The sequence below is a fragment of the Vidua macroura genome, chromosome 3 (assembly GCF_024509145.1).
Source record: "Vidua macroura isolate BioBank_ID:100142 chromosome 3, ASM2450914v1, whole genome shotgun sequence".
Classification (NCBI taxonomy): domain Eukaryota; kingdom Metazoa; phylum Chordata; class Aves; order Passeriformes; family Viduidae; genus Vidua; species Vidua macroura.
The window spans coordinates 68,924,233-68,947,798 of NC_071573.1; the positions used below are offsets into that span (position 1 = coordinate 68,924,233).

Sequence of the window (23,566 nt, forward strand, 5' to 3'; positions counted from 1 at the left end):
CTTCCCATAGCATTGAGGCACTCTCACCAGGAGCAAGACAGGCTCTAACTTGCTCTTTTTCTGCAAATAGTCTCCACCTGTTTTTTTTCACCAACAGTTGCTCTGATGTGTGTGAGGAGCAGGACTTCATCCCATTGTGTGCCAAGTTTAAAAACTCACTCATGTATGCAGCCATGGATCCTAAAAACAAACACAACACTGTTTCTCTAAACCACGTTATCAGTTTAGTCTGGCTTCCCCAGTTTTTATACAGTGATAGGGGATATGTTTTGCAGCACTGTTTACTTAGCTAAGTCAGGGGTTTTTCTAATTTCTTGTGAGACACAAAAGCATTAGGGAAATGTAGTAATCCATCATGGATGGACTTACAGCATCAAGTTTAATTTCTCTGTGTTCGAACTTAAGGCTCTCTACATCTTCAAGCAGAGTTTGCATCAAAGCTATAGGAAAAAAACAGACATGCATGTTTTATTGTTAAAAATGCCTATTTCCTTTCTCATCCTTGTGGTGTTTAAGTATGTTGTTAGAAGAAAACAGACAGCTTGTTGTTCAAGAGAGAGAAAAAAATCAATTGTGTGGGCTTAAATGGTGCCTTCTGCCATAAGTTTTCTCAAAATGCCCTACCCCAACTAGTCATTGTGGGCTTAAGGCAGGAATTGTTTTATGACCTAGAATTGTCCCTTCTGCTTTAAATAATAATAATAATAAAATTAATCAGGATCCTGTTAGAAGTATCATCATGGATGATTTCAGCATGAATTTAACTTCCCTTGATCATGGTTGCCTTCTCTTCTTACTTTCAAAATAAATCATATGGAGCTGGCTTTTCATTTTTTCAATGGCTGACTACCCAGGTGCTTCATCAGCTCTTGTCTCTATAATCCTTCACCTGGTTTCAATCCCCACCTTTCAAGACTGTCTGGTTTTAGTTGTCTGCCTTTTAAAAAAAAATCATTAGTATGATATATTGTAATGTCGTCTTTCTATCCCAAATTTTTATTATTTATATCTCTTGTGTTTAAATTTATCATCAGAGAGTAATTAATAGTATAGATAACCAACAACCTAAATAAATGAATAATGAAATACATCTTGGTTCTTGTTTATGTCCAGGTTTGAGCTAAAGCTCCAGTCCTGCAACTTGATCTGAGGTCAGCGGGGGTCCACAGAGGGCCACCCACACAGCTCTGATTGCAGACCTGGAAGCACAGATTGTTTACATTTCCCTAAAGAATCTAAAATAGTGAGCAGATACGCAGGGAGCGTGACTAAAGAAAATACAGCTGCTGCCAGTGGATCAAAACTCAAAAATGCGGAGGTGGAGAAGACTGCCTGGAAAATTCTGAGAGGAGGCTGACAATGTACAGCCGAGAGTGGTGGTACAAAGCATGCACAAGATGTGCTTGCAAATCACCAAAAAGCTTTGAACTCCTAGTTGAGACAAAAGTACTGACTCAGGGAGAGCCTCTTCAGAAAACTGTCCTAAACAAACAGTATTTTTCTACACTTAGAAATCATAGAATCACAGCAAAGCTGGAGTTGGAAGGGACCTTTTAAGATCATCTAGCTCCAACCCCACCAAAATAAATACATGAAACTAAAATAATTTTTTTTAAAAAAGGAGGAAAAAGAGAGACATAAAACAACCCCTGACACTCCTTTAAGGGTGCCTCCCATTCAAATAAACCAGAATCGACTGTTTTAAGTGCTGGCTCTTTTCCTCCTATATAGGGGACAAACAACAGGGAATTTGAGAAGTCATTGGAGTCAGGGTGGAGAGATTTTGCTCACTGCATCTTCCTCAGGGATGAGCCACCCACCAGTGTAACCAGTTGTTGGTTAATGTGGTCAAGGAGGCTTCTTACTGAGGATACATCCAAGAAAGACATCTTACACTGGGACCACCTTTCATGTCATACAAATCTGTTTGCTGGTGGTTTTCCTTTTCTGCCCTTAGCTGACATGGTTACCAGTGAAAGCAGTAGAGGCTCCAGAAGGAGGACCTTCCTGAGCTCTCTGCAGCTGACAGTTTCCTCTTCTCCTTTTAATACCTAGATTCCCTTGAGTAAACACAGTATTTGTCTGAGCCATGAGCTAAAACTCATTTTCTTTGCTGCCTTTGAAAAGGGCCATGTTTTTGTTCAGATCCAGTGTGATGTTGTAAAAAAAGCAGCTTTGCTCAAATTGACACTGTAGAGAACCAACACGTGTGTCACTGGCCATAAAATAGGACTGTCCTCCAGAGTGAGACACCTGAACGTGCAGGTCCCCACGGAGGTGGCCGAGCTGTTTTTGTGGTCAGCAGGAAGCCGAGGCTCTGTTCAGCTGCCCGTGACTGCAGACACCGAGTACCCACGCCGGCATTACGCCGCAGCGCCATAACTCTCATGGAAACTGGGCTGGCATTCAGCCGCCCTCAGAGCACCAGGGGCTTATGCATGGATGTATAAATCAAGCCCCCAGCCCACCTGCAGACTGCCACCACTGCACCTGAAACTAAATCCAGCCTATCAACTGAGGTTCCTTTACATGGCCCTGAGCATCCAGAGCCACTTCAAATGCCTGCAGGACATCCACATGGCTGGAAAAATGTGACAGCCTGTGGGAAAACTGCCAAGTAGCATGTCCTGAGGCATCTCACATGGCACTTAATTCCTGTGCTAGGGCATCTGAATCCCACTGGTAAGCTCTAAAGCCCCACATGGATTTGGGAAGTTAAACATGAAGTTCTTGTAGATCTACTGGTGCTCAGTCTTGGTGTAGGATTACCTTCCAAAGACTGTGGTGTACAAAGTATGCTTATTTGGTTGTTTATAAAGGTGTTAGGGATCCATCCAGGTAACAACACTACCCACATATAAAGTCATTATCTCCAGAGCTTCCTGTGAAAATCTTGGTATTTACCACCCACTGGCATTTACATAAAGTGCAGTATTTGCAGTGTAACCTGACACTTAGAATAGGAAAAGTCAATTTAACAGCCTGAAGCAGTAAATGTTAAAATGTGAGTTTTCATTTACACAGAAGTCCCAGTATCTTTCTAGAAAATTGTGAAAGGGACATGGTGTGAACATCCCACAATTTCTCTGTCGCTTACATCATTGTGTTAGATTAATTTGGGTTTTTTTCAGGATACAGTGAGCTTTTTGGAAGCAATTTCTCTTTCACTTTGTAGCAACTGACCAGGAAACCAAAATCTTTGTGACTAAAAGCTAATTATAATTTTTTATTTCTCCTTTGCTTGGAACAGGTGCCTATTCCCTGTCTATTCGAGATTGGGATGATATGAAAGGAGATCATGTCAAACATTATAAGATTCGTAAACTTGACAATGGTGGATATTATATCACAACTCGGGCACAATTTGAAACTCTTCAGCAGCTGGTTCAGCATTACTCAGGTAATTTTTCAGATAATACATGGCACTCTGAAGTATTTAAAACTAAAGTGTTTGCTGCTGAGCTGATGTATTTGTAAGATGCCCTAAAGAGTCATTTGATCTATGACTCTAGTTTGTTGTAATGCATCTTCTGTTATCCCTTTCCCATTAGAGTTATAAATGTCTTTGAGTGCCGTTCACAGGATACAGCAGCAGAGCTTTTAAAACCTAACACTTTACTGTGCTAAAGGTTTTGTCAGCTCTCCCTCTTCTAAGCAAACAGAATTACCGAATTTGACTTGCACATCTCCAAGCATGAATTCCCCAAGAATAAGCGAGTGCCAGTATGTGCCATTTTGCAGCACACTATTGCTAATAAAGCAAAAAGGAATTGCATTGTGGAATTCAGTCACCTAAAACAATGGCCAAAAGGTTTGCATGTATTAGATACATGAAATATATTTTCCCACTGGATTTTGTTCTATGTGCAAAGTATTAACATTTACATTATGTTAAATAAATAAGGCAATATTTGTGTTTCTTTATGTACAGTATTTGTGTCCACCTACCAAACCTTTTTATTATTATTCTTGTAAATAGTGTGGCATGCATTATTCCACCCAAAAGTACATCCTGTTGTCACTGGCAATTGGTGTACAACAAATGCAGCTTCAAAACTCCCCAAACCTCTGTATAGGACAACTGGTTCTTACACAGAAGATTGCCATGCTTCTCAGCATGGTCTTTTTTTAAGCAGAAATTTGTATTTTGAATTATTTGCTCTTTGGGGTTTTTTTCTCCTTTAGCTTTTCATAATATTATTAACAGATTACCCCAAATGCTTGCTGCTCAAAAACTTTTCATAATTGGGAAATCAGCTTCTCTGCGGGGCATTTTTTCTGTATTCTTTGTATTCTATGTCTGCTGTATTCTTATGCTATTCATACTAGACATCTGGCTGTCTTCTCCACCCAATTCCTGATGGGTGTGTGCTGCCAGGGAGAATTTGTAGTTGTTTCTAGTGACTCTACTTCAAACTAGATGAGGTATAAAAACTCACATATAAGGAAGATAATTTACAACCTCACTGTACCAGTTGGTATATGTCAAATTTTAGTTTCCTCTGGTCAGCTTATATGGGTGGCATATTGTCCATGCACAGATGCAGAAACAAATAGATCTGGAAGCAGCCATTTCTGTGCAACACGGAGGCATAATCAGTAGGATCCAGGCAGAGTAGCTCTGGAGGCTTGGTACTGCATATGCTAATGAAGGTTTGCTCTAGAAAGAAGGTCAGATTTCCATGACACCTACAAAGACCTTTTCACAGAGCAAAATATAGAAATGCCTTTTCCCAGGCTACAAAAAGTCCACCAAATTTTCATGGCTATGATTTTTCAGAAAAAGAAGTAATTAATCTTCTCCATGTTTATTTTACTCAGTTCTGAAACAATTCATCTTGTAATTGACAGATTATTTTTTAAAAGCTATACTGTACCATAGTAAACCAGTCACTCAAGAGGTTATCTTAATGCAGCATTGTGGGAAGAGGGAAATCCTGAGTCTGCAAGAGAAACCAGTGGTGGTCACCTTCCATTTCAGGCTGTGCAGAGACTAAAATATTTCCTGTTCTGTCTCAAATGAATACGTTTCAATGTTCAATTCCTAATCTTCCAGGATGCTTTGTGGTATGCAACTAACAGCTGTTGTGAGTAGCATTGTTTTTATGCTTACTGTATTTGTTTCATGTCACACTTTTTTTTCTTTCCTCTCCTTTGCTGTTGGCTTCACTTCTGGCTCCATCAGAGAGAGCTGCAGGTCTTTGCTGCCGCTTAGTAGTCCCCTGTCATAAAGGAATGCCAAGGCTTACTGATCTGTCTGTCAAAACCAAAGATGTCTGGGAAATTCCACGAGAATCCCTACAGTTGATCAAGAGACTGGGAAATGGGCAGTTTGGGGAAGTATGGATGGGTATGGAGCAAAATAATTACTCTAAAATACCTCGCTGTGTGGGGATTACAAGATGGAAGGTGAAAATTTAGGACGTTGTGACCCACAAGAAAAAAAATTAGTAAAGCTCAAACTGTTAGGAAAAATGTCTTTGGAATCATGTCTTTGACTTTGAAATTCTTTAATCTTCAACTTTCACTATAATTGATGGCAAAAGAAAACTGAAAATCCATGTTTCCTTGGAAGGTCTTGATTTTGACAAATTACCACTGTCGTAATAATAAATCAAGGCTCACATAGTAATCTCTTAGCTATACCAAAGAGCCTTTTTCTGCAAACTAACAAAAGAAGTCCTTACCTTCAGCATCCAAAAAACAGTGTTTGCAAATGAACTTTAATGCAGCACTGAGAGACCCTCACCTTCCATCTTTCTCAATGCATGCATAATTTTGGATTATAAGTGTGTTTTTTTTATTAATTTCCTCTCCTATAGAGAAAGCTGATGGTTTGTGTTTTAACTTAACTGTGATTGCTACGAATAATACCCCACAAACTGTTGGATTGGCTAAAGATGCATGGGAAGTTGCACGTGATTCATTATTTCTGGAACAGAAGCTTGGTCAGGGGTGTTTCGCTGAAGTGTGGCGTGGTAAGGCAGAGAATATATTTTGCTTTGGATGGATCTTTTAAGGCCCTCTTGGCAGAAATAAACATTTCAATATAGATCTTATAGCTAAAAGATCAGAATAGTATGAAATGTTAGTTTATATTGCCTGAAACAATCAAACGTAAATACAGTAATCCATGGGGAAGCTTCCTTTCATTTCCACACAGTGGTATGAGAGGTTAGGGCATTAAAATTCATTAATTGCCTTGGGTTTATTTGGGTGACTACACAATTGCTAGGTATTAAAATAGGAATGATGCTAAACCTGTAAGGCAGAATGGCTAACCAGAAATTAATCTGGTAAGTAGACATTTTTCTTTCCTTGTGTGTTGTAGCACTGATGGAATCAGACCCTGAAAATGTTTCCATCCATTCTCCCAGTTTAAAAATAATGGCAAATATCAGCAAGCTGTTATTGTCAAGCTAGCTTTCCCATGCATCCACTTCTTCAAGTGTGTTTGCAATTTGTGTCTGCAGCAGAACCCAGTAATTTGATATAGAGACCAGGGACAACAGAGGCAAAACTTGCTGGGCCCAGCTGAACCCCCACTTTGAAGTCCAGAAATACTGACCTTTTCCAAATCCACTGACATTGTTTTCTGCACATTTACCAGCTTAACTTACCCATCATGGGCCTCATTCTTTTAATGAGTAAAAAACAACAGCAATTTACAATTTACATAAATCTTAGCATGGCCATAGCATTGAAACACAATATAGTGGCCATTTCATGACATGTGGCTCAATTTCTGTGCCAAATTGTGTTCTGTATAGACTCTAAAATTACCAATTCAAATAAAAAATCACTACATGTTGTTTCTTCACAAAAATTTGAGGGGGGCAGTTTGACCACTCCTTTTGTTGCAGTGACACAAAAATATGTACAGCCAAAACAACCAGTGGGTGCTTCAGCAAGGAGCACAGCAGCAAGTCTGTGAGATTTACAGAATTTATAGACTAGAAATACAGAAGTTTATAGAATCTCACAGAATTACAGTTGACCTGTTGCAAAGAAAGCTGCCTACATTTCTATTGGCATTTCCAGATAATTGCAGTTTCTCCTTCTTGTTCTCCATCTTGAATGCATGCACAAGTTTCCAGTTGATGTTACTACTTAGTGGTCAGCTCTGTGAGCCATAGACCTTAAAATGATACAACAAGTTAAAGGAACAAATGAAAAAAAAATCATGTATGAGAAATAAAGTTCCAAGTACCAGTACCAAGTAGCTGTCAGAAATGCAAAAATTATGATTCCAATTATAAAATTCTGTTTCTTAATGTATGGTAAAAAATATGTTAACAGCCCTGAAGCATTACTAAATTGGAGTAGATTGACACAGTAAAAATTAATAAAAAACACATTAAGTAGTAACTGACTACATATGGGAGGAATTCAGAGGGAAGCCTATGCTACTTTTCTATTAGAAAAATATACCAAAACAGAAAAAGAAAATTTAAGAATTTAAACTGGAATCAGAGCTGAGAGGATAAGTTAGCATTTTTGTTTTATTTTCTTTTTTTAAACTGGAGAAATTCATCAAAGTATTTAAAAACAGACTTGCTGACAACACTTCATGGTAATAGAACAAGCCCTAGGATTTTTATTAAAACAGATAGGACACAATTAATCCTGTTAACACACAAGGTGAGATCCTATTTTATTAATGCCAATCTGGTGCCCATGAAACTCTGGTTTTATTCCTGGTTCATATAATTCATGGTACCTCTGCAAAGTGGCTGTGACTGATGGCACACTGCAGTCTGGAGCCTCACTGACTCCAGACAAAACATACTCCCTGTCACCCATCAGAAAAAATTTTGGCCACCCTGCTTGAAATTAGAGGCAAAACCACATCCTTCCCAGCTTATACAGGAGTGCCACTAGAGCAAAGTCCTGCTTCAGCTCTGATTTGAAGGACTGAGAGAAATTAAGGCTTCAGGAGTTCCTCTGAAGTGTTCTGGGGTAGCTGAGGTGGTAACTCAAGGCATTACTCCACTGACAGTACAGTGATAGCTGGCATTGAACAGGCATAAGGAAATCAAGGTATAATGAAAACCAAACTTGCACTGCACATTTTTGACTAATATGTGCCTCCAGCTCCCCAGACATTTGGGGTTGCCCTTTAAAAGTGAGGAGCAGCACAGGAGGAGCAGCTCCTCCACTGCTCTTCTGCTATCCTCAGCCAGGCAAGGTAGACCTGGGGCCTGAGCATTTGCACAAAAAAACTCATTTTATGGCTCATTTATACTCTATCAGGTTGCAAAAGTTTATGATAAAATTATTCTGGCCTAACCAGTTCCCATGCAGCAGTTGAGCCCTGTTATTGTTCATGTACTTTTAAACAAACTGGGTTATTTTACATGCTACCTTTGTTCATGACACAGCCTTTGTGTACTTTGTGGGCTTTCTGCTATCCTCATGCTTGAGTGCAGAGGAGTAGTTTTTAATGTGATTAATTCCTGAAGTCATTTAGTGTTGTTCTGCCTTATCACACAGCAGCTCCCTATCTACAGATCACATTCAAAGCCATATCAGCCCTGACTCTGGAGCAGGGTTCTGGCTAGTCTGGGCAAAGGACAACCAGAAGGCAGTAGGAAAGTGGTATTTCTGCCCATTTAAATTTTTCTTCATTTCCCTTCCCACACACACAAAAAAAAAAAAAAAAAAAAAAAAAAAAAAAAACACCACCCACCAAAAAAATCCTCACTATTTACATAAACAGGTCTTTTTTTCTTTCCAGTCCTCCTCCTCCTCTCTAATATCCCAAGTGAAGTCCCACCTCTTGCACGATGCCCTGAGTCAGCCTTCCCCAGTTCTCTCCAGGTTCTTGTGCAGGCTTTTGGGTGTTCCAGAAGGCTTGGTAGCTGATGGCTGAAAAATGATGCAACTTGTCTATTTCATTGCTGACCACGAGTAAAGAGCAAACTGAAGTGGACAGGAACACCTCATTTTCTGTCAGCAGCTCCTGGGGATAAGGAGGGGAAGGAAAAAGACACATTTCAGTTTGGAAACACACCTGTGTTTCTAAACTGAAATCAATTCAGGATTTGTTTCTCAGGAGGTTTTTTGTTGTTGTTCTGTTTTGGTTTTTTTCATCTGACTCAGAACAAAACCAAAATGTTAAAAAGTGTTGCAAATGAGAAGTTCTAGTTTAACCAGTTTTGTTGTCCAAATCTGTGACTGGGGCTGTGTTGTGTTCTGTAGCAATTACTTGTTAGCAAGGGAATACACCAAGATGGATTTCAGCAGTCCCACATTTCTTACTCAGAGAAGATTTCTGTAGAGATCACTGGAAACATTGTCTGAGTAGGACAACGGCAATTGTGCCCCAGTGCCAATGGGAGTATTATTTTTCAGTGAAACAGAAAAAGACTAAAATATGAAGGAGGTGTGGGAGTAATATAATGATAAGGCAACATGGGAAACCAACTTTTTTTAAAAAAACTTATATTAAATTTCCTTGGTATTTTTCCCTTGCTTACATTAGGCATCAGGCAGAAAAAGGAGCAGAAGATATTTAATCTAACTAAGTGTCTGTGCTTGTAGGTACATGGAATGGAAATACTAAAGTGGCTATCAAGACCCTGAAGCCTGGCACTATGTCTCCAGAATCCTTCTTAGAGGAAGCCCAAATCATGAAGAAGCTAAAACATGACAAATTGGTCCAACTTTATGCTGTGGTATCTGAAGAGCCTATCTATATTGTCACAGAGTACATGAGTAAAGGTGAAGTCAGAGCTGCTGTGCTTGATAATATTTTTTTTTATTGTTTCTCCTTGGGGATACAGAGGGAGGTGCAGCAGGGTGCATACGAGGAAGGAGAGAGGGAACAGGAAACTAGAGTCACCTCTGGCTTCAGAAGAATCATGAATTCCACTATGAACTGGGCCCAAAACCTGATGCACAAAGAAAATCTGTACTAGCTGGGGGAAAGGGAAGTTAGTGCAGGCTAAGTGGTTCCAGCTGCATCAGCACCTAAACTTTCCTGCCAAGCAATATGCATTTTGTAGGTTTGATGATACCACATGCTGCTTCCCAAGATCCTAGCTTTTCCTGGTATCAGAGAGTTCTTAGGACATCTTCTTTCAGTGTTTACTTGTTGGACTAGGATTTCTGTTTCTTCGTTTAGCCTGCATCTTGTCACTGCACCTCATTCTCAGATCACACTTCACATTCAGTCCACCCCATTACAATCTTAATACATTATTTGCACATATTATTCTTTCCCTCCTCTTTTTCCTTCACTTTCCCCTTCCACCTTGTCTCTTCTTTAAGCTACTTAGCTGGTAATGGTGCAGTAAAATGAGAAAAAGAAAACTTCTTGCTCCCTCAGATCTCCAGCAGGGTGCTGAGAGCAGAGCAAAAAATCTGCTTGTTTTGGAAAAGCAAATGAACCAAATAGGAAACATAAGTTCTCACAGGGAAGTTTCATTGTGCATTGGAGGATACACTCTGAAATTTTAAGTGCATTCTTTCAGTCTATTTGGAGTTGACTTTTATTTTCCTGGCAGGTGTTTGCCCACCTCCCTCCTCAGAGGCATCCAAGCCCTGACTAACTCATACTTTAATCACATGTCTCAGTGACAAGCATATGCTTTTTCCCTTTAAAAATAAAGACTTTTCAAAACCCTTCTGAAGTATGGGGTTTATTTTGGCTTACTTTACTGGTTTGTACTGTAACATTTTACATCTTTGGATCTGAGCTTGAGGCTGACAATTTATCAAGGGAGAAATGCTTAATCATCTGTCTTTTTCCTTTATTTTTTAAACCAATTCTCTGACCTTATTTAAAGGAGAGTGCTACATTTCTCTGTTCAAATACAAGATTAGGACAGAAGCTAGAACATCCCAGGCTCTTTTTTTAAGGCAACAGGGTACTTTCTTGTTTTCCCTTGCACAGGAAAGTGATATTCTCATAACTTTTGCTAAAGTTGCTTTCATTTCATCTCTTCTTTGTCTTCTAAAATTAATGGTTCATACTGTATTTAGTTCTGGGTTACCTAGAGGAGAAGCACCACTAATTTCTAAGGAAAAATAGCCTTTACCAATGCTATCCCCCTTGGGCTCACCAGGCTCTGGGATGACCTTTCCTTTGGAACAGGTTGAGCTAGGATCTGACTTCTTCCATAACTTGTGTGGCTTGGAACTGAGCTGCTGTTTTGCAGTTGCTGAGGCCTTTAGAGAGCAGGAGGTATGTAGTTTTAAAGAGCAGTGGAAAAGTTAGGAAATATCAACTTTCTCAGTAATGGTCAGGAAAATTTAAAACAATCCTGTCTCCTTTCCCTGCAATTCTCCTTGTTCTAGTGGCTCATTCTTCTGCAAGCCAACTTAAAGAGTGAAGCAAGTACAATAGGGGAATTTGGAGATATCATGGGGTTTTTTGAAACTGTCCCTTGAACTTGAAACATTGCTGTCTTTAATATTGCACATATTGCTGCACCTCCATTCTGATGAGTTGTTTTCCTAACATCTCTCTATTGTGTCAACTCTGCATTCGCAGGGAGTTTGCTAGATTTCTTAAAGGATGGAGAAGGAAGAGCTTTGAAGTTACCGAACTTGGTGGACATGGCGGCCCAGGTCTGTCTCCAGAATACTGAGCACTGAGGTGTAGGTGTTTTATAGTCCATGTATGAACTGAGTTTGTTTTAAATGCATGGTTTGTCTCTCCTGCTGCTTGCAGGTGGCCGCAGGAATGGCGTACATCGAGCGGATGAATTACATACACAGAGATCTGCGGTCTGCAAACATCCTGGTGGGCAACGGCCTAATATGCAAGATTGCCGACTTTGGATTGGCAAGACTGATTGAAGACAATGAATATACAGCCAGACAAGGTAAATGCAGCAGCAGGTAAAGCACTGAGTGTCATTCTTGTGGCAGGGAAAGAGTGGAATGTGGTTTTGAACAGCTCTCTCTCCTATGCTTCAGGGCTGCTTTCAGTAAATCCTGAACTCCTATTAACTCTTAGTCAGAAGTTCACTGCTGAATGCATGTCCTAAAGAGAATGTCTTATTTCGTTGTCTTTTCTTTGAAAGCCAAAATGAAACAAAGGTGATGAGTGAGAACACAGCTGGAAATGACAGCAAAGACAGGATCTTCATGGTGCCATAGCCAAGAGGATATTTTACTTACTGGCTATGAGAGTCTGAATGTGGCAATCCAGAAAAGTGTGTGTAGGGTATTTTGCAGTCTGTGTTCTAGTATTTACCACTATTATCACTCTGTACTATTCTTACTTTCTGTATTTCAAACGGGTCAAAGAATTGTGCCCTGTGCAATGGAGCTGCCTCTCTGATCACTCAATTTTCTTTCTTTCTTTCTTTCTTTCTTTCTTTCTTTCTTTCTTTCTTTCTTTCTTTCTTTCTTTCTTTCTTTCTTTCTTTCTTTCTTTCTTTCTTTCTTTCTTTCTTTCTTTCTTTCTTTCTTTCTTTCTTTCTTTCTTTCTTTCTTTCTTTCTTTCTTTCCTCTTTCTTTCCTCTTTCTTTCCTCTTTTCTTTCTTTTCTTTTCTTTTCTTTTCTTTTCTTTTCTTTTCTTTTCTTTTCTTTTCTTTTCTAAAACTTGTTTTAATAGAAATGCCATCTTCCAGTGCTACACAGGGTGCTGGGCAGAGATGACCATTGATACACTATAGAAATGTATCAGCTTTTTCTAAAAAGCATGTGTGTTCAAACTGAGCCATGTCACAGGCTCTTTTTAGTTATTCTTTACAAGTCATGCTTAGCTGTCAGATGTTGGTCCAAGCTGCAGAGCTACAGTTTTGTTCTCTTTCTGCTGGCAGTACTTTGGTAGTGCTTGCTCAATATGTGTTGGTAAACACAACTCCATCCTTTCAGTACCAAAGCCAAGGGGGATCCCATTAAACCCTGTGGTACATCACCAAAAACTCTCTCTGTGGGTTTCCTCTTGTGAGTTTCTTCTCTTGAACAAAGTCCCTGTTTCAGCATGGACCCTGTCATTAATTCTTAGGAGACAGCTAACCTCTTTCTGTAACTTTTTTTCTAAGTGTTGACAGAAGGCGCCAGAGAGTTTCCAGCATGCCTTGCCCTGGCCTGGGAGCAGCAGCAGCTCTCAAGCTATTCTCACCCCCCTGAACTGCTGTGGGCAGTACCCAGTCACAGGGGTGTGGACCAAAGGCTGCAGCCACCCTAAAAGCTGCCTGCTTCACAGTCAGACAGTGAGGCCTGATTATTTTGGTGGGGTCCTTGAGGAACCCATGACAGATACTAATGCAGAGCCTTAACTACTATTGATTTCAGCCTGAGGGTGGGAATTGCTTCTTGTTAGAAAAAAATAGGCTTGTGTCATTCTCTCTAGAGCAATAAGAGTGTCTGGACAGGCTCTGGCAGACAGAAAGCTGCCTGCTTGCTGTTCCCCTGTGTAAAACAAGAAGAGTTTTCCCTGAACAAGGCGGGCAGATCCAGTCTGCAAAATGGCTTTGAAACAGTGTCCTATATTATCTCCATTTCTGCCTGGTTTGCTGCCATGTCTTTTGTTCCCTTTGGAAACCACCCAATGTATAGTTTTACATGACTAATTATTTGTTTTCATAGACAAGTATGTGACCTACTTCTGGCCAAATCTCTTCAGGCTCCTGATCCATAGGAAATCCTATGATGACCTGTTTGCCTCTCAGTTTAAATCTCTCAGAACAGTTTTGCCCTCTTCACATGTTAAAAAAGCTGTGAAAACCTACTTGACTGATACTGAAGAGAATGCTGCACAAACTGATATTGAAGAGAAGTTTAGATTTTTAAATAAAAATCACTGGATTTGGGGTGGAGAAACTTTGAGAAAAGTATAACACCAGGCCTGGCAGGGAGAGGGAGCATAGCTGTGGTATCTCCTGCCCTTTTTGCATGGAGAAATCACTTGTATTGAGGGGACAGTGTCTGGGAAGGGAGAATTAGTTTGGTTTTTAAAATGCATTGCAGATGATCTGCAAGATCTGAGTCATGTTTGCCTGGCTTCATCTCCTTGAGCCAGTATGGAGAAGTCACCCATCTTTCCCATACTGGAGGGCAATGGAAAATAATTCCTCCCCGTGATCTCCAAATCAGGCTGAAGTCCTTCAGAGCTATAGCATTCCTTAAAAGAGAGACCCAAAGAGCTGTAACCACAGGCATCATGTAGAAAGGTTTTCCTACTTTTCATTAATATTTTTGTCCTTTTCTTAAGGAGTTGGAAGGGGTGCTTTTTTTTACCAAGTAGCACACACTCAATTTACATTTCATTGCAATTAACCTGGCTTCCAAGCCAGGGTGAGCCTAAGACCTTTAATTTATTGAGGGAGAAAAATAGTTTCTAATGCACCAATGGATTTTTTTTTTTTCAACTGGAATTCAGTTCTGGCTTGTTTAGTTAAGCTTCAGTTTGAGCAATGCTTGTTGGAGACCACAGTATCAGGAGGAAATGGTTGCCTCTGCTTGTTTCCCATGACCTATTACTTCAGCCTCCAAGGGGATGCATCTGGAGACTGCTCTGTTTATCTAGCTAACTACTGCTTCAGTGGGAATTTTGACACAGGAGGAAAGCTTGGCCAGCGGAGGGGAGGGGAACAGGGAGCGCTCCAGACTGGCAGCTCCTGTGGGAGCAAGGAAATGTTTTTCCTTGCAAAATCTGAAGATTAAAGTCTTTGGTCACTCTCCTCAGCAGTCATCCTTCTCTTGGCTTAAGTGTGTTAGTACAGAGCTCATTGTTGGCATGGGGAAGAGGTGGTTTTCTCCAGCTTCGCTTGATCTCCTACTCCCTTCCCCCACTGTCACTTTTGTCTCTGATTAAATATTTTGAAAGGAAACAGATGGGGATGCTTTGAGCCCCAGCAGGCTAGAGTGCAGGATTCCTGAACCTGTGTGGGTATTACTTAGCCTGGTGGTAATGTTTTACTGACCGGTTTATTTTCTTTTGGGTTTGAACAAAGGAGGCCTGACTGCTCCTGATTTATGAGAGGTAAATAAAAAGCAGTTCGTTGTCTGCACTGCCATTTCTCAGCAATTGTCAGGAAGGAAAGAGATGGTCATGTCACTAATGATTTAAAGTGTGTGACTAGCAGCTATACACTGCCATTAAATAATAGCAAAAAAAAAAAATTCTTGGCTTGTAATGAGCATTTGGCTCCTCTTGCTTTTACAGGAAGTGAGTAATCAAAGGGGAAAAACATGCCTGTTTAGAGTGACACCCATTTCAAAGGCTACACTGGGGGACTGTATTGCAGCCTGTCCATTGCTTCTTTTGGCTGTTGCTGTTGCAACATCTTCCCCACACACAGAGTGTCAGGCATCGAGTGTTGCTTCCTTCCTTTGGTGATGATGCTTGTGTCAGCCCTGTAAGGCAAGACTTAAAACTCCTGGTATCCTACAGGACAAACTTCCCATCAGCCCCAGCAAAGGATTTCCCACACAGATCTGCTATCCTTACATTGATATGGTTCACTATTATGTGGAGTTTTGGCCGAGCACGTAGCATTTTTGTGAAGAGTGCCAGTGCTCCACAGAGTCACTGGGTTAGAGTTGTTACTATTCTCAGCAGCAGCAGCTGATACAAATTTAAAATTTTCTTAATAAATAAAAAGTGCGGAGTTATTTTCCAGGCCATGTTTCTACTGCACACACTCTAAGCACACATGAAACAATAAGGATTTTTCTGATGCCTTCCAGAGGTGTCAGAGCTATTTTTGGAGCTCTAGTACACTCACAGATCATTTTTGTAAACTCACAGATCATTTTTGCCTCCTTAACACTTAGAAGTAACTCCTTCCTGCCCTGCTTAAAATCAAGTGATACTTCTTAGTTTGATTTCCTAGAAATAGGCAGGGATTTCCCCCCCTCCCCTCCTTCCAGGCTCTCTCCAGTCCCTTTGCAGAGACTTGTTCACCAGCTAATCAGATCTGTTTTGTTTGTGACTGACTGTACTGCAGGCTGTAGCATCCAGGGCTTTGTCCTCGCTCTTTACCTGCGGTTCCTGAGCCAGCCCAGGAGCGGAGAGGAGAAGGGACTCCTGGTTCTCAGCCAGCGGGGTCCCGGGGGATCCCCGATCCGCTCCTGCAGAGCTGCCATCTGCCCTGCGGAAAGGAGCGCGGCCAGGTCAAGAGGAAGGGCGAGGGGAAAGGAAGGGAAGGGAAGGGGGGCTGCAGGCAGAGAGCCAGAGGGGTGTTCAGAGCCGCAGTCCCGCCCCTCGCCCCCCGCTTCCTGGGGAGGGGTCCGCCTGCGGAGCCTGCTCCTCATCGCTGATGTTTGCCAGGCTTGTTAATTTCATGTTCGTTCTCACAGCACAAAAAATGTGATTGCACGGTCCCTCCCACACGGCACTCATCATCGCCTGCCGGGGCTGACTCGTTTCCTGTTTCATGCTTGCTTCAGCGCTTCGTTTTTACCTTTTACAGCTTTCCCTTTCCAGCCCCAGAAGCAATCAAATGCCACACTACATTCCCTGATTGCTAACCCAAGCGGTTCCGAGTTTTTGGGTCTTAGAGCTTGGAGTCCTCCATTGGGTTTGGTTTTAAGGTACAAGAGGTAGCAGCTTTGTAGCATTTCCAGAAACAGGATCATTATCAAGCTTGCAGTGGCTCTGGGGCATGAATTTCAGAGGTTTCTACTTCATCAAGATTTAGATCTGAAAAGAAACCAAAGCTCTGAGGGATTTTCACTTGCCTCAGAAGAAACCATGCTGAGAGTTGTATCTCAAGGTCACTCAATCATCCCAGCCCCCTCTGCTCCTTCTCATCACATGACCCGCTCGTAGCCAGCAAAGAATTAAAACAGGACCATGGATTGATTTTTCCCAGGGAAATCCTCCTGGGAGATAACCTGTGTGAATGCCTGGGCAGAGTCGGGCAAAGGTCCCAAGAATAGGGCTGAGCCTCACAAAAATCCTCACAGGTTTGGGCCTGGCTGCTCTAACCATAAATTGTATCAGCAGCTTTGGTTTCATGTGGTCACAAGCAGTGCAGAAACCCAAAAAAGGTTTTCCCTGAGCTGTAACGTTTAAAAAAAAAAGGGGACTGAGATAAAAGCTGCAGATTAGTACCCTGTTTTGGGGCAAAGACAGGTTATCCTGACCTGATGAATGCAGTCTGCTGTTGGTATCCATTCATGGGGTTACTGATGTGCTGGTTTGTAATAAAACAGGTTCCAGTAACAAAAAGAGAGAAATCCCTCCCCCACTGATGCAAAATCCGCCTTCAGAGTAGGAGGTGGGCTGCCTTGTCAGCTGGGGTGATTTGGCTTATCAGATTTATTAACATGCTTGTCAGTAATACACGTTTTATCTGATGCTGTAATTTGTTTGCAGCACAAAGTCAGTTTGTTTAATAAGCTTCTGAGGCCTAGGCAGAGAGAGGCAATGGGTTTTTTAATCAGTGTGTTGAGAAGAGAGTTAAGCACAGGAACTGTGTGTCTGTCAGGAACCACGCACAGCATCCGGCCTGTGCTAACACTCCATGGAGCTACAGCAAGCAGGAGGCTTCAGGGCATTTGGGAATTTTTGTGCTTTCACAGCAGTGCACTGTCTCTATCTCCAGTTCCAGGGATTGTGTGATCTCCTTGTTAGGGCAGTGCATGTGTTGTACCTGCAGCTGACCAGCCTGGTGGGTTCTCCCTGGTCTCTGCTCTCCCTTCGCTGACAGCTCTGCCATACTGGACTGCACACTCTCTGGAGCCATCTAGCCTCCAACATGTGTTGCAGGGCCAGAAAACCATGAGGCAGGGCTCTGCTAGCAAGTTCTCTGCCAAGCTTGAATTTTTCTCCTCCCGATCTACCACTCCAAATCTGTCATCTATCAGGAAATGCTGCACAAACTGCAAAACGTGATTTTTTTATATGGGTTGCTTTAGACAGACAATCATCCACAGCAGGGGCAGCATAGAGAAGTAATGAATAGCTGTCCTGCTGTTGGAAAATCCTCAGCACAGACCATTCATCTTTCCAGCAGTGTTCATCACAACCCAGTGAGGGTTGTACTGCTCTAGTGCTCAGGAAAAGGGATGTCCTGGAATTGATCCCCCTTCTCAGGTACTTACCTTGCTTCTCGTTTTCCTGTGGTTTGACAACATGCCAAATACTCATCTCCCAGTGACACACTGGCAGTAGGTTGAGGAAGACAAAAATACTGGGGGAGTTGGCCACAAAAGAGTCTGAAGAGATTTCCTTCCTCCAAAGATGAGTTGTTGGTGGTTGCTACCTTTGGATCTGAGTTTGAAGCCAAAGGGAATTAGAGCACATTTGGCTAAGTTTCTCAGAAAATCACAGCTGATTAAAGAAAAAGAAAATTGTTGACTAAAATGTGTGCAACATGTGCACAATCAAACCCCCCTGCACAGCCATCTCACATAGCACCAGCCAGTGTCCAAGGCTTCAGGCTCCTGGCCAGCCTGGAGCTATTGCTTCATTCAGCTGGCATGGGTGTCTGTACTGTCTGGGCTGCACGTAGGAGACAGCAGAGGGACATTGGCCCTCATGTTCAGGGCTGCCTGCACAGACCCGTCTAAAGGCATGCACTGCAGGCCTGGGCAGCCTGACCACCAGATACATGCAGCTTGCAATTTTTCCAGGGATTGGCATGGGCTGTAGAGCCCCAGGACCTCCCAGCAGATGGAGCAGCCAGTTGCCAACCCCACGTGGCTGCTGGTGCTGCTGAAGCAGGGCCAGCTTCCAGGACAGAGGCTCAAGTGATGGCAGCTTCTGCTGCAAAGGACTCACACATCACAGCCAAAGCAAAAAGAGAAGATGAAGTTCTACAAATTTTGACTCTTGTAAACTAAGATTGGTCACACAAAGAAGTGTTAAGTGAAGGAGATGGAGACCAAAGCCAAGCACCCAAATTTTAGTTCCTGCCTACATACCAATCAATGGAAATACATAAGAGACAGACTTCAAAAAAGTGAACAGGCCTCCAAAATCCTCCGGCATCTTTGCAAATCTAGCCAGTGATGTGCTGATGCTTAACTAAAGTTCCTGACTTTAGGCATTAGGTATCTGAAACTTTCTCTTGCATCTTTTTCATCCTTTAGCAGGACATTTTCAAGTCATTTAGCAGGACTTACTTGAGCAACTGCAGTACTCCCTAGGAAAAAAAATGTATTTGTTCTAGAGTACTAGTCTCTCTTAAGATCATTTACATGTAGAGCAGAAAAAATTTTAGCACATCGAAGTTTTACTAAGTAAGGAGATGAAAATTACCATGTTTACTTTTTACTCTAAGTCACGTCAGATTGGGGTGTGTGGCAGAAGATACGGGACATTGAGCCCTGGATGTGGTGGTGGAACAGTGCCAGCAGGGAACTCTAAACAGTGCCGTAAGTTCACTCCCTGGGAGTGATTTGTCCATGTTGTTACACTTTCACACTCCTCCTGAAAGCAAAGGGAGCTTTTATGAGAGGGTGATGTGAAGTCGAAGTCAGTCTGTTTCCAAATTCAAGAGTGTTTGTCACTAGGGATCAGCAATAAGCAATGCAACTCTTTTGCCTGTATGTTAATACAAGGCACCAGGGAAATGTCTGCATATTTTTTGTACATAGTATGAGTTAATTATTGCCACAAGACTTTTCTTTAAAGTCATTCTGAAAATATTTTTCCTAAGAAAACAGTCAGTGATTGGAAAAGCAAATAAATCAGTGTTTAAAGGTTTGTTATCTTACTGTCCTTACAACTGGCTCCTGCGAGCTCTGATGATGGATGAGCACATTAGAACTGCACGTATTTAAGGCACTACAGGCTTTTCAGTGCCAGAAGCTTAAAGTACACTGTCAAGTTATAAATCACAGGCCAAAGTTGTGCCCTGACATCAAGCACTCCAAGCAACTCGAATGGCAGTATTATTTTAAAGTCCTTGTGTGTTTCTAATGAAATATTGGATTTGGTTTTAATTTTTGTTTTCACCATGTTTGTTCATTTGCATTTTGCTCAGCTTGAACAGGGAGGTACATATCCAGTATATCTGAGTTCTGCTTATATGTAGTAACTGTGTTTGATTTGCAAATATTTAAAACACTTTGGGAACAAGTTATTTCTATTATATTTGGCTTATTTGTTTTTAAAACTGGGGTGGTTTTTTTTTCATTTTATAAAACTTCAAACCTGAGTTAAAATGTCTTATTCTTCTCTTGTGATGTGGGACAAACTGACCCTTTCCCTGCTTAGTCTTTCCTGATGCCCTACATGTTCTGCCCACCTGTCCTCTCTGGCTGTACTCTATGGAGCTGTTGGTTAACACTTGTCTGCAGCTCCTTCCACCTGCACATGTTGCAGAACACAGTGTGAGTCACCTGTGAACCTGGTGCTTTGGTTCTGTCTCTGTTCTGGTTAAGACTCATGTATTCTCTCTTTAGGTGCAAAGTTTCCCATTAAATGGACTGCACCAGAAGCAGCACTGTATGGAAGGTTCACAATAAAGTCAGATGTGTGGTCTTTTGGGATCCTACTGACAGAGCTGGTAACAAAAGGGAGAGTGCCATACCCAGGTAAGAAAAATGTCCTGCTTCACCCGGAAAAAGGAGTGGGAATGGGCCATATGTTTAAGCTGCAACGTTTATTTATATTCTCTGAGCTCAAAGGAGAATGGCTATAATGTGTAAGCTTCGTGTATGCTTGAAAACAGTTCTAACTCAAAGCTGCTTTGGGATGGTCATGATAAAAATGACAAGGGGACAATTCAACATATTAATTTCTATTGTTTTAATTGTGCTTACTTCGATTAATATAATTTCTAGACAACTAATAAAAGCAGTGTAAAATTATTGTATTCTGGAGCAAATAGCTCTCCACAGTATGGCATTTACTTTAAGATACCTACAGTTAAACTCCCACAGAGGCCTTACTCCGTTTATTCTGTCAGTCTGGTTCACTGCAAGGTTTGATGACTGTCTGAACGTCTGATGCTATCCAATCTCTTTTTCGTAAACTCTTAAATTTTAATCCTTGCTTTTGAGATGGATGGAAAGGGAAGAAAATAGTTCTGTAATGTGCAGACCAGAGCTCATGGCAGGGTCACAGCAGGGCCAGATTCTCTGCATGGGGGAACTGGAGGCCCCATGGCTCTTTGTTGAAACCCCGCCAAGTGTCCAATGGATTAAGATTTGTAGGAAGGGGTGATTGGATCTGCCTGTGCAGGAAGAGCTTTTTATTCTTGTTGCCCCCCCTGAAGATTGTAGGCATTCAGGTGAAGAGGAAAGGGATAAAGTGAAAGCCATAGAAAAGAATTTAATCCCTTATTTTTCTCATCAGCACAGATATTAACAGAGGATGCCCTGCATTTCAAGATACCTCTAGCTGCATTTTTAGTCTTTTTATTTAAAATATATATATATGTACTCAACAGTCTGGCTGTGTGCACTGCAGCTGATTTAATGGAAAATGCCCTACAGCAGTTTCAGTTTTCCAATCTGTGCTGTGATCAAGCAGTCAGATCTGTATATCAAATTGAGCAGGAAAAGCATCAAGGTGGAGTTCAGTTTATCCTGTGATGTCTCGCACCACTTCAGAAGACTGAACTCAGCAAAACTAATCTTCTAGACTTTTACCAGGAATTTCAAGTTTACTAGCACCTAGCAGCCAGTAGCTGATATTTGAGAATAGAACCATGGGAACTGGAAGGCATGTCATGATCAGCAGTGAACTTTGGCATCATTAACAGGGAGCAGCTTAGCAAAGGTGTGTCTGTGACAACTAAATGAGGTAGCAGAAAATGTAATGGCATGTTTCTGTGGAATGGATGATTCCCTCTGCCCAGCACTTCCCTATGTGGGGTGTTGCCTCCAGTCAGAGCAGCTGTGTCACCAGTCAGCACAAAAGTCTTTCTGCCATAAGGATTCCTGGTAGTGGTGTGAGAAAGCTATGATTTCTGCAGGTTTATTGAGGGTTTAAGCAGACATTTCATGCTGTGCAAAGGTCAAAGAGAGAAAAAAAAGATGTATAAGCTTTACTTGATGTGGTGCTGCTCCCAGAGGGTGGGCAATGTTCCTGACTGGGCTGCAGGAATTCTCTAGTCACTGCCAGCAGAGTGGATGCACAGGGGCTGTCACCAGCCAGGGCAGAGTTAAGGTGAAAATAGCATTCCATACAAAAAGGACCATTTAAGCCCTATGTTTACTCACAAGTCTGTAGCTGAACACAGGGTTGGCCATGGCTGCAGAGGATGTCTGCACTTCATAAATGTTTTTTTCCCTCACCAAAGGAGAAAGAGTCCACAGGATGTGTATTTAAGTGCTTGCAATATATAACTTCTTGTAGGAGCCATGACAGTAATCTCAGGCATGGGCTGTGTCCTGAAATTCTGGACAGTTTTATTATGTGGCAGCTTGAGCACATCAAAGACAACCAGTGGGATCTCTCCTCTTTCAGCACCGTCCTACCCCTTTATCCCTCACTACATAAAGCCCTCACATGCCCAAAGTCCTTCCGGCTCAATCTCCTCCACCTGCACTAGGAAGACACCAAGTAGCTGGAAGCAATTTTTTGTGTGTTACATATCACTAATTCAGCAATTTTTTGGACAGTCATGAACTGCCTTGGTTACACCCTGCCCAGGCTCTATGCCAGGGTTCTTCCTTCCCATCAGGACTCCCCTATTGTTCATCTGGGAGGTCTTAACAATTCTCATGGTCACCATCACTCCCCTCTGCCAGTTTTACATAAGGGCACCCTGGATCTTACATTTGGATTGCAAATGGATCTGTCCATTTGTCCATCTGCCAATGGATCTGGATCTGTCCAAAGTCTTTACAGATTTCAGTCCAGTCTCATTTCCCAGACCCTAAATGGGAAAGCCTTTATAGGTTGAGGCAGCAGTGAAGAGGAACTGGGGCCTTCTCAGAAGGATCTGTCTTTGCAAATGGATTGAAAAGAGAGCTTGGACTTCCCAAGGTAACACAGGCCTCCTGAGCTCCTTAGAAAAGACTCTCTTTTCCCCTGATATAGAAAGGATCATCTATCTCCTGCTTCACACTGGGAGGAGGAAGGACCTTGTGAAGGACAAAGTTTCCTGAATACCTATCCCTGTCTGAGATAGGGAGTAGGGTTCAGATGCACCCGCAGGTCTTTTCTTGCCATTATGGCATGGCTTTCATGAGGAAGAAAAATGGGATTTCTATCACCCTGAGAGGCAAGACTCAGCCCAAGTAGACAACCCATGGGCGAGAGAATGCTGTCGGTTGGCACTGCCAGCACTTTGGTACCCAAGATGTGACACTGAAAAGTGCCAGCCTTGAAACAAAGAGGGTCATGGAACTGTCTGTCTGCTGTAATATCCAGTTTCTGTAATAGTTGTGGGCATGTTGTCCTGATGTTCCTGCTTACAGCTTGTAGCAGGCTGGGAGAAGTGGAGAGAGGCCCTCAGACCTCTGGGGGATTGCTCTCTTGCTTGACAAGTCTTAGTGCCTGGAGAGATGATTTATAACACACATCCCAGCCCTGGGGTAGTACCCATGCCTGCAGGACACCATACCTCGTGCTTTCCCATGTCTGGAACCAGGCATTGTTTTAAGCTTGTGTAGAAGGAAGAAGAAGCACAATGAGTAGAACAGAGGGAGAGGGCAGGCAGTTTACAGCAGGGAAACATACTGGGTGGCACAGAACTTG

At 42.0% G+C, this 23,566-nt stretch overlaps 1 protein-coding gene across 4 annotated transcripts in view; it reads left to right on the forward strand.

The window, feature by feature from the left end:
* FYN (FYN proto-oncogene, Src family tyrosine kinase) overlaps positions 1–23,566 on the forward strand; it is a 138,744-nt gene that overhangs the window by 104,403 nt on the left and 10,775 nt on the right. For 2 of the 4 annotated variants that reach the window (XM_053972860.1, XM_053972861.1), the window contains 6 exons: positions 3,251–3,400; positions 5,186–5,350; positions 9,544–9,723; positions 11,498–11,574; positions 11,678–11,831; positions 20,320–20,451. In XM_053972860.1, the coding sequence (XP_053828835.1) occupies positions 3,251–3,400; positions 5,186–5,350; positions 9,544–9,723; positions 11,498–11,574; positions 11,678–11,831; positions 20,320–20,451 (858 nt within the window). Of the gene's footprint in view, positions 1–3,250; positions 3,401–5,185; positions 5,351–5,822; positions 5,979–9,543; positions 9,724–11,497; positions 11,575–11,677; positions 11,832–20,319; positions 20,452–23,566 lie in introns of all 4 variants that reach the window. The other 2 variants (XM_053972862.1, XM_053972863.1) reach the window with 2 other exon arrangements.